Below are 16,471 nucleotides of genomic sequence, written 5' to 3' on the forward strand. Positions count from 1 at the left end.
GATCAAACAACGTATTGCATTAGGCAAATCTGCTGCACAAGACCTTTTTAAAGTGTTGAAGAGCAAAGATGTCAGCTTCAGAACTAAGGTAGCGCCTGACCCAAGCCATGGTATTTTCAATAACCTCATATGCATGTGAAAGCCGGACATTGAATAAGGAACACTGTAGAAGAATTAATTCTTTTGAGTTATGGTATTAGAGGATAATGTTAAAGGTACCATGGGCTGCCAAAAGAACCAACAGATCTGTGTTAGAAGAAGTGCAGCCAGAGTACTCCTAGGAAACCAGGATAGCTAAACTTCATCTCTCATACTTCAGCCATATTGTCAGGAAGGATCGGTCGCAGGAGAGGGACATCATGTTTCATAAGGTGGAGGGTCAGAGAAGGAGAGGAAGACCCCTAGCGAGACGTATTGGCAAAGTGGCAGCATCAATGCACTTAAACGTGGCAACAATTGTAAGGTTGGCCCAGGACCAGGCAGTGTTTCCTTCTGTTTGTTGTGCATAGGGTCGCTCTGAGTCAGTACCGACTCCATGGCACCTAACAATGACACAAGCAGTCTGAAGTGTACAGACATAGATGGAGTATCTTTTGAGAAAAGATTGCTTCACATTTTGACGTTTTGTTTAGTAGGTTTCAAAAGCAAATGGAAGAAATGCTAAAGGCAATGGAAGAAATAAGGAGGTTAAAGAGCTGAACAGAAAATTTCAAGAGGCAGCTCGGGAAGACAAAGTCAAATATTATAACGAAATGTGCAAAGACCTGGAGTTAGAAAGTGGAAAGGAAGGACATGCTCGACATTTCTGAAGCTGAGGGAACTGAAGGAAAAATGCAAGCCTCAGCTTTTGTTATTGAAGGATTCTCTGGGCAAAATACTGAATGATGCAGAAAGCATCAAAAGAAGATGTAAGGAACACACAGAGTAAATGTACCAGAAAGAGATGGTCAATGTTCAGCCATTTCAAGAGGCAGCATATGATCAAGAGTCAATGATTCAGAAGGAAGAAGTCCAGGGCATTGACAAACAACAGGCTCCTGGAATTGATGGACAAATAGAAAATCTTCCAACAAACTGATGCAGGACTGGAGGCACTCACCCATAAATTCTAAGAGATTTTGAAGAGATCAAGCATGATGTCCTTCTCCAGGGACTGGTGCGAAGCATCATGTACAAAGCAAGAAAGTCAAAGTCTCATCATACTGGCTTCTAAGGAGCATTCTTGATGTACTCATTCCAACATAAATTCATTTGTTCCTCTAGCTGTTCCTGGGACAACAAACATCACTCAAATGCATTGATTCTTCTGTGGTCTTCCTTATTCATTTCTAACTTTCACATCCATTTTATATACAAACTATTGAAAATATTGATAATTACTAGTGTTTGAAATTCAAAGGTTGGAAACAAAGAGGAAGGATAAGTAGTTGAAAATGTGGTGCTGGTGATAGGAATGATGATGGAGATTGCATGATAGAATTTTGAAAGATCAATGACTTCATTACAAACACCTTTTTAAAACAACATAAAAGACTTCTATACACATGACCCCCATCAGATGGAATACAAAAAAATAAAATTGATTACATCTGTGGGAAGAGATGGTGGAAAAGCTCCATACCATCAGCCAAAACCAGATCAAAGGCAGACTGCGGAACAGATCAATTGCTCATATGCAAGTTCAGGCTGAAGGTACAGAAAATTAAAACAAGTCCAGGAGAACCAAAATTTGGCTTTGAACATATCCCACCTGAATGCAGAGATCATCTCAAGAACAGATTTGATGTATTTGAATAATACCATATAATTTATTTTGGTTATTGATTATAGGATTTCATTTGCATAAACAGCTTTATTCCAGTAATATATTTATATTGAAAGCCCTGTATGTTTTAAATTTAAAATATCTTGGGGAAAATGTTTAGAAAACAATGTTTAGTAAAAACAACCAAAAAAAAGGCAAATACAATATTATATATATATGATATTGCTATGTAAATATATATTATATATCAGAGAACTGGTATGGTGCTATAGGATAATGCACTGGACTGCAAGGTCGATTTGAACTATAAGATTGGCGGTTCAAAGTCACCAGCTGCTCCTTGGAAACCCTATACAGGGTCACTATGAGTCGAAACCAACTCGACTGCACTTAACAACATATTATATATCATATATATGTTTGTGTATGTATGCATTAAAAAAACCCCAAAAAACCCTAGAAGGAGAAGTTTATTTCTAAGTGATGGCTTTAAGAGAGATTTTTGTTGCTGTTGTTATACTTTTCTATGCTTTACGAACTTTCTTCAATGAGTATGTATTAAATTTGTAATCAGAAAAAGAAAATCAATGTATATAAATAGCATCTGAGTCCTGGTGTGTTCCTAGAGGATAAGCATTGGACCACTAACTGCTACGTTGACAATTTGACCCCACCAGCCGCTCCTTGGAAACCCTATATAGAGTTTCTGTGAGTTGGAACTGGCTCCATGGCACTTACAAACAACATCATTCTAATTAAACAGAGCCTGTGCATTGTTCAAAAGAAAATAAAATTTGGCCAAAACTCACTATATTAAACACAAGGCAGAAAGCAGGCCTAAATGTGGCCATCTTTTGGTCTCATCTGCCCTAGCGTAGTGCTTACAAATCGGACTGCAAACCTTAAGGTCAGCAGTGCAAAACTACCAGCCACTCCATGGGAGAAAGATGTGGCATTCTGCTCCTGTAAAGATTTACATCCTTGGAAACCCTGTACAGGGTCGCTATGGGTCAGAACCAACTTGACAGCACTTAACAACAACAACCCTCAGACTACATCATCAGTGAACTGGAGAGACACAAACACATGTACACACACATACACACACACAAGCACATGTACCCACACGCACGCACATGTACTCACATGCATGGAAACATACTCACACGCATGCAATCACGTATGCTCACATACATGCACATGTACTCACATATGCAAACAATGTACACACAAGCACACACTCTATGCACACACACGTGCACTTGCAAACACACAAACACATGCACCCATGCACAAACAAGCACATGTGTTTGCACATGTGCTGGCACGTATGTGAACACATGTACTCACACACATGTGCGCACATATACTCACACATATGCAAGCACATGTACTCTACACACACTAGCACATATAGTCACACACACACACACTAGCACATATACTCACACACACAATATGTACTCACACACAAACAAGCACATGCACTCACACATCCATTCAGGAAGCTTTTGTTTGTATGTAATCTTTTCAGGAATCACCTGACAAGAACCAGTATCCTTGGATTTCTCAACCAGGTACTTTAAACTCCCTAGGACTTCCCTGCAAACTAATAATTTTGCTGTTTTACCAGGGAAGAGTCTCTCTCATTTGAACAGAGAGCTGTGTACTTCCTTCTAATATATCACTTCTTGTTTTCGTTTCTCAATGCTAGCCTTAAAGGCAAAATTCAGAAATTACCTTATGACATAATCTACAAAAGAACTACATGTACTTATGTTAAATATACAAAATGTAACATCAGCAATTCTTACCAAACACTAAGGATTTCTTTTCTAACAGCTAAAAATTAAGTTTTTTTTTTAATAATTTTTTTCCATAAGTAGGTGATAAACTTTCTTATACATTAAGAAACATAAAAACCCTCAAAGCTGATTATTTGAATTATCATTGAGTACTGAAATTATGATCAATAGTGTTTAAAGATTCCCAAAGAAATCTACTCAAATGGAGGAAATTTTACTTACTTTAACTTCCACAATCTTGCCTCCACGCTCAATGTGTCTCTCTACATATTCTGAGGACAACAAGTCACTGTAAAAATAGGAAAGAAGAGATGATTAAAGTGCATCCTGGAAACGTAAAACGCTTGAAAATCTGGATCTAGTTAATACATACCAGCTTTAATAATTCTTAAAGTTAGATTTTAAAAAACATTAGCAAACTTTCTCTCTCCCTCTCTCCCTCTTAATGCACATACAGCCTGTTACTTCTAAAAGAATCTGAGGCTGCACTGACTACACAGGTCACTCCATTGTTCAGGAGAACTGATTTCACTTATCAAATCAGCAATTCTAGGAAACCACCTTCACACAACCTCTATTTTAATGACATCTTATGCTTTTGTATTTGGTTCTAGCATCTTATTAAATAATTTCAATTATTAAATAATTTCAATTGACTACCATACCATTTCGTTATGTATTATGTATGATATGTTTTATTTGTCAAATTATTAGTTTCCATTACAAAAGTAAAAGAGGCAAAGAAAGTTAAAATGAAAAGGAATATACCATCAACATTTTAAATAACCCTCTTTTAAATATCTTCTAAATAATTTTAAACTATTAATTTTTGATACTTTATATAAAATATATTTTGTAATCTTAAATACATTCTTTAATCCATATCTGAAAAAAATATCCCCTTTAATGGCATTGTCTTAATACAACACTTCCATAAAATATCCTCAAGTCTTTAAGTTTAAAGCACTGTGGAGTCCTGTGGGTTGCTATAGAATAAGCATTGGGTTGCCAACTGCAAGACTGGCGGTTCAAATCCACCAGCTGCTCCATGGCAACCCTAAACGAGTCACTATGAGTCACAACTGACTTGAGGACACTTGACAATAACAGTGATAAAGTAATTTGCCTGTATTGGTACCATTGAGTCATTTTTTATTCACAGCAACCCCATGTGACAGAGCAGTACTGCTCCATACCTTTTTCTGAGCTGTGATCTTTACAAAAGTAGATTGTCAAGTCTTTGTACCAGGAGGTTCCTGTGTAGGTTTGAACTGCCAAACTTTTGGTCAACAGCCTAGCACTTAACCATTGAGCCAGTAGGGCTCTTCTCAATAAATTAGTCAGCAAAAATAATACACAGTTATAAATGTCTTGTGCTGCTCTATTAGTTAACATTGACCCAAAACTAAAAAATATTTTTCACAGTGCTCTGAAGGTCACCAAGCAAAAATTGTTTCAGCTATATAAAAATGGAAATTCCTAAGCATATGGGCTCACTATGACAAGCACTATGCTTACAACTGCTCAAAATGTAAACAGAATGATTAAACAAGCATTAACGTAGACACCATAATTCGTTTCCTGTGGTATCTGATGCCTACATTACCATTTAAGAAACCTATAATTATAATCTAACTCCATGTTTCATTTGACACTGTAATACATTCTCCTATTGACTGTACGGAGGAACCAGTGAGGATGATCTCAGCTGCATATAGCAGAAAACTAAAATTATCTTAAATAGGGCATTTTTCGTAGTATTTCCTATCTGAAATTCCAGGGCAAGTGAATTTGCTTTTGAGACTATTCAGTTCTGTTAGGTGAACGCATTTGAGGTTTGTAAAATACAGGAAAAACCTCAAGATGTGTTAAGCACAGATGAATGACGACTTAGACATAGGCAGAATTCAGAGGCTGTTGATATCACAAGTAGTAAGTAGATCACGCAGGTGTTCAGATAGATATGAAAAGGATAAAAGACTAAACTGTTTCAAAGTGATATACTAAACAGTGTGATTCAAGCATCGCAATTGGTTTGTGGAGCCTTTCTGTTCCATTATCTCTGGGATAGCTTGTATGGTAGTGAATTTAGGGGCTGGCACTTCGGGCTGCGAACCTTAAGGTCAGCGGTTCGAAACTACCAGCTGCTCCGCGGGAGAAAGATGAGGCTTTCTACTCCCGTAAAGATTTACACCCTCGGAAACCCTGTACAGGGTCGCTATGGGTAGGAACCGACTCGACGGCACTTAACAACAACAACAACAACACTTAACAACAATAGCACTACATCAAAGATTTTCCCACCAGACAGCAGGGCAGTTCCAAGGTTAGTTTATGTGATGGTTCAGCACCATCAATGAGACCTGGGTATGTTCACCATTCTATTCTACCATCAGTTTGGTTCTGGCCTATTCTCAGGATCCTAACACACACAAAAAAGGCCCACTACCATTGAGTCAAACACAATTCACAGTGATCTGACACAGGTTTCCAAGATTGTACCTTTTTACAGGACCAGATAGCCTTACTTTTCTCCCTCAGAGCCACCAACCTTGTGGTTAGCAGCCTAACACCTACCCCAGCGCACCAGCAGAACAACTTCTCAGAACCCTAAGGCACTACATGCTGGCCAAAACCAAAAACACAAGATATTAAAGCCCCGTATTTCCTTACAAGTAACCAAACCCTTCACACACAAACACAAAGACCTCTAGCATTCATCTTCTTGTGTCTTTTGCTAGAATTACATTACATGGCTATGCCTAAATCAATCCTTTGACAAGGGCATTTGTACAACCATGATTATCTTTGAACAATCAAGATTCTCCTCCAAGAGTTTCTCCTGAGCATCATGTCTACTCAAAGAAAGCTGAACAAAATTAGGGGGAAGGAAGATGTAGAGAGAAAAGCTGTAGTACAGCTTGCCAACTGCTTTCTCTATGTCCGATTCTCACAATCTTTCAAGTGTCTAACAAAATAGTGAAGCTACATGGTAAGAATTGACTCGAGTAAAAACATCCCACCTTGCTACCCAAAACCAAGAGAGGCACCAGCCAGATGTACATAAAGGATTTTCCTTCAGTCTGCTTTGAAACAACTTCCTGAGACATGTCATAAAAAATGTACCATACCAAGGCAATGTTAATTAGCAGAGTTAGTCAGATCTTCTTTCTCAAGAACATGAACTAGTAAATTCAGAAGAAACATCTAGCTGATAAAAGAAAGTTACAAGCAATAAATTGAAGACCATCATGAAAGCCTCACATATCCATTGTTTATACCGCTGGATCCAGAGCTGCTTTTGTCCTTTATATTGGATGTCGGTGAGACCCTTTCTCTATCACTGTCACATGGAAATTAGAATAATGCCCTATTATTGAAGCTAGGATGAATGAAATAAAAGACACCTAAATAAAACCCTCCTCAGAGGAATATTAGTTGAAGTTGTAGTAGTAATAATAACATTTTTTTAAAAAAACAAGCAACTTTTGAGTCTTTCAGGTTTTTTAATTCCAAGAGAATATTTTTCTTGAAAAATAAAATCTAAGACTTAAAAAAGAACACTGCATAAAGGTAATTACAGGAAGGGAAAAAAATCCCTCTGGCTCAGGAATTCTATAGCTATTTCAGTCAGGCCTCTATACTTACAAATGTTGCTGGAAAGTGTTCCATATAATTTAAACCAAGAACAGCCCATGCAATTTAGTTTTATTTGTTTGCAGTATTGTGGACCTCTGCTTGGTATTATTATTTTAACTATTAGGCTGAAAAACCTTCTACTTGACATATTCTTCCCTCTATGGAACCATAAAATTCTTACCACCAGCCTTAGAACCTCCAGAATAGGAACAATCAAATGTATTCTTTTCTTTAGGTTATCCTTGTTTGTTACTACATAGGGTTCTACTGAAACCATTTTAATTTAGAAGAAAATAGAGTATCTCATTAACATATTGTTCTTGTTGTTGTTTTTATTATTAAGTGTCATAAGTCAGTTCCAACGCACAGCAACTCTGTTTAGGATTTCCAAGGCTTTAAATCTTTGCTGGAGAAGAAAGCCTGATTTTTCTCCTGTGGAGTGGCTGGCAGGCTTGAACCACGGACCTTGTGGTTCACAGTCCAGTGCTTATTGTATGGAGCCACCATGCTCTCCATTAACATATAGAAATGTTTATTTGATCCTAAATTGATCAGGAAAAATTTGTTCTATGTTGGGAAGCTTACTCAAATGGTGATATTAGAATGCTGCTTGGAGAATTTTGAATAAGTAAAAAATGGCTTTCTATCAATTCTAGAAGCCACTTGTTTTCTGAAGGGAAATAAAAATAGAGATGATTTTAAAATTAGAAAGGTATTCTGAGGACTTATTTTTTAATGTGCACACCAGACTAAGCCTGGAATAAGAAAAACAAATACAAGGCAAGCATTTTCAAACATAAATATGATTATCCTTTGAAGGAAACTGATCAGAGTCAGTTGGTAGAAATTGAAGGTTTTAGAGTTTAAAATCCAAAAACATAAATTTAATTTACCATCCAAGTGCTGTCATTTACTTGCTGTGTAACCTTCGTCAAGTTATTTAATTTTTATAAACCAACCTTAAAACAGGGACAATAAAAATGACCTCATATAGTTGGTATGGGATTAAACAGGAACATATGTGAAACGCCTCCTGAATTCTGATTTCAACCATCCCACTCCCTAGTCACTATTCCCTATCTATTCATCTTTCTCTGGAACACTTATTTTAACTGTTTGGGGGCTTTTCAGACATTGACCTTAACGTGTCTTCACTGTCCTTCACTTCTGTATTGTTCACATAATCCAGTTTCTATTCCATGTTCCCCCATGATAACTACTCCCTTGAACACACTCTGAACTTAGGAATTTTAACTCCTTTCTACCTCCATTACACTCACTTGGCAAAATGTCAACTGTGGTAAATAATAACAATAGTAGTAATTCTTCCACTAATCAAAATCCGACCCAGGAAGCATCATAGTCTAAATATTCACATTTAGAATTTATGAACACAATTACCAACACAACACTACTCAGAAATCCTATTCCATTTTTTCAGTCAATTTACTCTGAACAGATTCTTTCAAACTTTTCCTTATTCAAACCTCTAAGATGTTCTCTTTATTGCTCCCAATTAATAGTTTTACTTCTGTATTCACTGAGAAAGTGAAGACAAAAGAGGACTGCATCATCTTTCCAGTCTACCAACACCCTGTTTCTAAACCAGTCTCTACTTGTTGTTTTCAAGTGTTGTTGAGTTGATTCTAACCAATAGAGACCCTGTATAGGGTTTCCAAGGAGTGGCTGGTGAGCTTGAACTACCAACATTGCGTTTCAAACCGACTTTGCAGTCCAGTGCATTAATCCACCAGGACTCCAGTCTCTACTAGGAGATGTCAAACTCAACATGCATAAAGCATAACTCTTTCAACCAAACACCAACATACAATTCTATCTTCAAAACGTATCCTACCAGTAACTGAAGAGCACTCAAATACGTCACCTTTGCTAAGTAAGCAAAGTTAACATTACCAATAATACGAAACACCAACAAGATGAGTTCCTGAAGTGGTACACTAAGGATACAATATAACTTAGCATATCCCCATGAAAACTACTTAAGCATAACAGCAGGGCTATAAATAGGTGGGCCTCTTTATAGAAGGGACCGAAAAACTTGATTAGAAAAATCCCAAATGACAGTGTGTGTAGACTGTTTCTCATGGGTTGGTAGTTTGCCTAGAAACTGAATGCCCTATCTCCTGGCTGAAAAAGGATTGAGAGAAGGAATTCAATTTGGGAAAGAGCTATGGACCTCAAACTCAACATGTAGATATCACTAAGTCCTCCTGTTTTCAGTATGGCACTCACCCTCAGTTGTCTATGTCCCTGAGGCCCAAAGTCTCACTGGTTCAGCTTCTCAAAACAGAAAACCTCTGGCTTCTTCCAAGGGAGAGGAGGATTTGCCTGGTCACTGGGGCTGAGGAAGGAGATCTGGCTTTTAACTGCTCCTTACAAAGATTCAAGGAGTCCTGGTGTAGGATAATGCACTAGAAGTCAGCTTGAATTGCAAGGTCAGAGGTTCAAACTAACCAGTTGCTCCTTGGAAAACCTTACACAGGGTCACTATGAGTTGGAACCAACTGGACGACACATAACAACAACAACAAATAAAGATTTTACCTGTCCCATATTTTCTATATTTAAATTCTTGTCTGGAATATTTATTTCCATATTATAAATTATGCTTTTCAAGTCTGCTTTTCTTTCTGAGAGAATCCCAGTACTAATCTCTGATACCATAGGATATTCCAACTGTTGATGAAAGAAGGTCCATCAAGATGAATATGTTCTCTCATCTTCTAGAACAGAAGAAAAGCAAATACTAATCTATGCCACAGAACAGTTTTATAAATATTACTGTCAGCAATTCATCCTATTCAGGAATCTAGACATGGAAGAGTATTACTATGTGCTATGAAAATAACTATTAAGTTCTAAAAAGTGTGTAATTTTAATTAGTTTTCTTCCTTAAAATAATACTTACATATCTTCTCTTTTCTGTACAGCATAAACAATGGTTAAGTCAAAAGAGTATCATTGAACAGAGGATTCTAGAGCCATCAAGAGAAAAGAGCACAAGAGGAATGCGAAAGCTTATCCAGAGAAGCAGCGACACCAGAGATGGAGGCAAAGATGGGGACATGGAAAGAGGGAGCAGCTGAGGACTCTAGAATCATGAGAAGAGAGGGACTGAGCTGGCAGCCAAGAGGCAGACTTGCAGAATGTGCCCTTTGGTGGTGTAAATTATTATATATGCCTAAGTGTTGTTGTTGTTTTTTTTAAAAAAAGAGCTAAAGTGAATAGAGAGAAATACTGTTAACTGATGGTACATGGAAGAGATTATAATCATTGTAATGAAAAAAGCTGTATAATTTGTTGAATGTAAAACTGATTGTCTACCCTGTAAACTTTCACTCAACTCATAATTAAAACTTTAAAAAAGAGTATCATTGTATTCACTCTTCTTCATGATGCTTGCAGATATAAAACTATGATGTTGGAATTCTCATTTAAAAATCAAGTTTTAGAGTTTCATATCTTCTCAAATGAAAATCATCTATCTGTTCTTTTCAGTGCCACACCACAACTCAGCACTCTCCAATTCCAGAACTTTTCCCTACATGTGATTGCAACTACAAAAACAAAAAAAACAAAAAACAGAGACCAAAAAAGATTGCAGAGAAAATTGTCAAAGAGTTGTTGGAAAAATACTTCCCTAACATCATGTTGTTACTAGAAGATATGTATTCAGGAAGTTGAATGATTTTGAAGCAGGATAGACCCCAAAAGAAAATCACCAAGACAATATTATAATTAGACATTTACAAAGCCAAAATATCCTAAGAGCAGCTCCGGAATAAACAAAAGTTACCTACAAAGGGAGAACTAATAAGAAAAGATGCCAGTTTGAAAACTAAGATACACCTGCTTTAAGTTATGGTATTTTACCTGCTTCATATGCATGTGAAAGTTGGTCAATGAATAGAAAAGCCAGTAGAAGAACTGAAGCATTCGAATTAAAATTTTGTATCAACTTGACTAGGCCAGGATTTTCAGTGGTTTGGCAGTTAAGATGTTGTTGTTGTTGTTGTTAAGTGCCATCGAGTCAGTTCCAACCCATAGCGACCCTGAACAGGGTTTCCAAGGCTGTAAATCTTTATGGGAGCAGAAAGCCTCATCTTTCTCCCGCGGAGCAGCTGGTAGTTTCAAACTGCTGACCTACGGTTCGCAGCCTGATTCATAACCACTACACTACCAGAGCTCCTTAAGATGTTGTTGTTGTTGTTAAGTGTAGTTATCCCCATAATGAGATCTGCTGCTGCCTGCCAGATTCGCCTGCCTGCCTGTCATCTGACCTGCCTATCTTACTTCATCTGACCTGGACTCTCCCAGCTCTACAACTGTGCGAGTCATTTCCTTGATATAAACTCTTTATATATACAAATATAACTTTCACTAGTTATATTTATATAGAGAGAACTCAGCTTAAGATAAATGGGTTCAAGCATATCAACAATTGTAAGGATGGCGCAGGACCAGGCTGTGTTTCATTCTGTTGTGCATATATGGTCACTTGAATTAGAACTGACTTATGAAAACAGTAACAAGTGACCCTCACTAGTTAAAAGATAGTTCTGAATGGTTGTTGCCTTCTTCCAAATTTCAAATATACCCTGATAGGATATAGATATTTTGCTGTCAAAAGTAATCAAAATTGTGGTGTAAACTTTGGTAGCAATCCTGAAAAAAAGATCTATCACTGATTTTAGCAATAAAACTGGCATTGTAATAAATGCAAGTTTTTCCTAAAATGACAATTTTGAAAGAGACAACTCACTCAGATGTATAAATTTTGGTGACCCTGTTTAATAGGGCTATCATTATCTCATAATCATTTCTCAAATTGATTTAAATTAGCATTAAATGGGAAAAAAAGGAAATCAGGATTTTACATTATGACCTGACACTGAGTTAATACTCAAAGAGCATATATAATATTCTATGAGTATTATACATACATATATACACATACACACATGTATGTATACACACACATATATATTTATTCAAAGAGCTAATAATAAACATGTGATCAAAACTGCAAAAATAAAATATCAATATTCTTTGCTCTCCTGTCATCTTAGAATTCACAAAATTGTACCCAGGAAAATGTTATAGAATTAAATTTTCTTGTGAAAAATTGCTGAACATTTAATAGCTGAAAATAAGCAAGAGAAGATAAGGTGGAATGAATGTCCATGCCCAGACACAAAGAAATGATTAAGACCTTTGTTTGTTGATACCTCCTTCCATAATTATCTGATGCATCATTGTATTCCTCACCATCTAAATGCAGCCACCCTTCCAGAAAAAGACAACACTGTTTTCATTGTCGCTTTTAGCCAGAAATTTTGAATTATGTTTCTATAAAAGAGAAATAAATGCATCATAGTACAGTTTAATGTTCAACTACAGGGGAATATGCAGAGATTCTGAAACAAAATGATCTATACTAAAATTATCCAACTGAAAAGGTATTTACATACTTCTACGTGACTGTTAGATTTCTTCCGTGCCAATCTCTCGAGTTTTAGGTTCTAATTTTAGGTTTATAATCAAATGAATTAGGAATTTTTATTAAATTTGTGAATAATTTAATAAAAATTAAGCATTGTTCTTGCCTATTATGAAGAAAAAGAACGAACCTATGAATATTTTATGTATATATCAAGAAGTACAAAATTATGAAGTTATAGGAGTTCCATAAATATTTTAAAATTGCAATGAAATGAAAGTACAAATTGAAGATTACACTGTACCACAGGAATATTTCTCCAAATGCTTGAGAGTCATCTGGGGTTGGTGGTGGTGGTTGTGTGCCATGGAGTCGGTTTCGACTCATAGCGACTCTGCACAGGGTTTCTGAGGCTGTAAATCTTTACAGGAGCAGAAAGTCTCATCTTTCTTTCACGGAACAGCTGGTAGTTTCAAACTGCTGACCTTGAGTTTAGCAGCCTGATTCATAGTCACTACCCCCTCTAAAAGAAGGAATGAATTACCTAGTTAGAAATGGCATTGATTCACATTTCTGAATTGAGTACAGTTAAATGCTAAAAAAAAAAAAAATTGGCAAACACTAAGGACCTTTTCTCTCCTTATCTCTCTGTTTCAGACTAAGGTTAATCTGAGATTATAAATGTGTCTGCTCTACAGAGTCAAATTAACTTCTAGGTTATACAGAAGGAAATGGGGACAGGGAACACTAATATCATAACTGACCTTCACAAAACCAAGATTAAAAATGAAATACCTAATAGATCTAGCTACATAAAAATTTAAAATATTTCTGACAAAAGGCAACTAAACTTAGCTAATGATAAATGACATAGTGGGGGGAAAGGGGGAAAGGAATATTATTTCTAGAAAATACAAGATGGCCACAAAATTCAGAAACATTTGTTGTTATCATTAGGTGCTTTTAAGTCGGTTCTGACTCATAGTACCACTATGCACAACAGAGTGAGACACTACTCTGTTCTGCTCCACCCTCAGATTTGTCACACTTAAGACCACTGTTGCTGCCACTGTACCAACCCAACTCAGTGGGGGTCTTCCTCTTTTTTGTTGACCCTCCTCTTTACTAAGCATGATGTCCTTCTCCAGGAACTGGTCTCTCCTGATAGCTAAGTATGAAATAACATGTCTCAGCATCCTGGCTTCTAAGGGGCACTCTGACTGTGCTTCTTCCAACACACCCTTGTTTATTCTTCTGGCAGCCCATGGTGCCTACAATATTCTTCTCCAACACCATAACTAAAATGCTTCAATTCTTCTACTGTCTTCATTATTCACTGTTCAACTTTCACATACTTATGAGAATCACCCCATTCCTTAAACTGATGTCTTTGCACTTTAACACTTTAAAGAACTCTTTTGCAGCCTATCTGCCCCATGCAATACATCATTTGATGATGCTGTTTGCATGAGCGTTGATTGTGGATTCAGGCAAAATGGAGTCTTTGACAACTTCATTTTTCAGTTTATCATGATGTTATTTATTGATTCAGGTGTGAGGACTTTGGTTTTCTTTACATTCAGGTACAATCCATTCTGAGGTCTGTAGTCTTTAACCTTCATCAGTAAGTATTTTAAGCGCTCTTTGTTTCAAGTAAGCAAAAAACAGCATTGTTTTTATCATCGATGCCATATTTTCTAATTACTGTTCCTTCATTTTTGTTTCCAGCCTTCGCATTCCAATCACCAGTAATTATCACTACATCTTTACTGCATATTTATATCATGTGCATATCATGGGTTAATAATGAGTCTTTCTCTAATCCTTATGTCATGTTCTTCATATAATCCAACTTCTCAATTTATTTTCTTAACATACAGACTGAATAAGTATGGTGAAAAAAATACAACCCTGGCACACAACTTTCCTGATTTTAACCCATTCAGTATCTCCTTGTTCTGTTCAAATGAATGTCTCTTGGTCTGTGTACAGGTTTCTCAAGAGTACAATTTAACGTTCTGGAATAACCATTCTTTGCAATGATATCCACAGTTTATCATGATCTACACAGTCGAAATCCTTTGCATAGTCAATAAATTACAGGTAAACATTTTTCTGGTATTCTCTACTTCCAGCCTAGATTCATCTGATGTTAGCAATGATATTCCACGTTCTCTTCTGAATCCAACTTGAATTTCTGGCAGTTCCCTATCAATGTCCTGTTGCAGTCATTTTTTAATTATCTTCAGCAAAATTTGACTTGCATATGATATTAATGATGCTGTTTGATGATTTCCACATTCTGTTAGGTCACCTTTCTTTGAAATGGGCACAAATATGGATCTCTTCCAATTGGTTGGCCAGATAGCTGTCTTCCAAATTTTTTGGCATAGATGAGTGAGTGCCTCCAGTGCTGCCTCAGTTTGTTTAAATATTTCAACTTACATTCCATCAATTCCTGGAGCCCTGTTTTTCACCAACGCCTTCAGTGCAGCTTGGACTTCTTCAGTACCATAGGCTCCTGATCAAATACTACCTTATAAAATGGTTGAACATCTACCAATTCATTTTGGTACAGTGATTCTGAGGATACCTTTCATCTTCTTTTGATGCTCTCATAATCATTCAAATTTTGATCACAGAATCTTCAATACTGCAAGTCAAAGTTCAAATCTGTTTTCAGTTCTTTCAGAGTGAAAAATGCTAAGCATTTTCTATCCTTTTGATTTTCCAACTCCAAGTCTTTGCACATTTCATTATAATGGTAATTTACTTTGTTTCCTTAAACTGCCCTAAGAAATTGTCTGTTCAGATCTTTGACTTCCTCATCTCTTTCATTTGCTTTAGCATCTCTACACTGGAGAGTAGTGTAGAATATATTTCTTTTTTCCTGTCTTTTTAATGATCTTTTGCTTTCTTCATGTATGATGTGCTTTGATGTCATCCTACAGCTCTTATGGTTGTCAGACATTAGTATATAATACATCATATCTGTTCCTGAGATGGTCTCTAAATTCAAGTGGCATATGCTCAAGGTCATATTTTGGCTCTCATGGATTTGTTTAATTTTCTTCAGCTTCAGAATGCACTTGAATAAGTGCAATTGATGGTCTATTCCACAGCCTGCCCCTGGTCTTGTTTTGGCTGATGATATTGAGTTTTTTTGCCATCTTTTCACACACGTGTGTGGCATTGGGTGAGATCCATGTATATAGTCACCATATATGATGTTTTAAAAAGGAGTTTGCCATAAATAAGTCATTAGTCTTTCAAAAGTCTATCATGAAGTCTCTAGCATCATTTCTATCACCAAGGCCATATTTTCCAACTACTGATCCTTCATTTTTGTTTCCAACCTTCATATTCCAATCACCAGTAATTATCAATACATCTTTACTGCATATTTGATGAATTTCAGACTGAAGAAGTTGGTAAAATCCTTCAATTTCATCATCATTGGTATAGTGGTTGGTGCATAAATTTGAATAACATTGAATAACTGGTCTTCCTTGTAGGTGTATGGATATTGTAGTATCACAGCATTATACTTTAAACCAAGAGAGATCCTGAAATGTTTTTTTTATGATGAATGTGATGCCATTTCTGTTCAATTTGTCAATCCCATCATAGTAAACTGGTATAAAAACATAGAAAGCATTATTACATCATGCTTTCCAATATAATATCTTAAGATCATGTTATACATTCTTCTGTGTTTCTAGACTTAATTGACACTCTGTGTGCATGCGTGTGTGTGTTTGTATATATATATATATATATATATATATATATATATATATA

General features: G+C 36.3%; 1 protein-coding gene across 3 annotated transcripts in view; it reads right to left on the minus strand.

The window, feature by feature from the left end:
- The window catches only part of ADAM22 (ADAM metallopeptidase domain 22), a 267,600-nt gene that overhangs the window by 125,853 nt on the left and 125,276 nt on the right, over positions 1 to 16,471 (minus strand). For all 3 annotated transcript variants that reach the window (XM_006834320.1, XM_006834319.1, XM_006834318.1), the window contains exon 4: positions 3,793 to 3,859. In XM_006834320.1, coding sequence (XP_006834383.1) covers positions 3,793 to 3,859 — 67 coding nt within the window. The remainder of the gene's footprint in view (positions 1 to 3,792; positions 3,860 to 16,471) is intronic.

The sequence above is a fragment of the Chrysochloris asiatica genome, unplaced genomic scaffold (genome assembly GCF_000296735.1).
Source record: "Chrysochloris asiatica unplaced genomic scaffold, ChrAsi1.0 scaffold00010, whole genome shotgun sequence".
Classification (NCBI taxonomy): Eukaryota; Metazoa; Chordata; class Mammalia; order Afrosoricida; family Chrysochloridae; genus Chrysochloris; species Chrysochloris asiatica.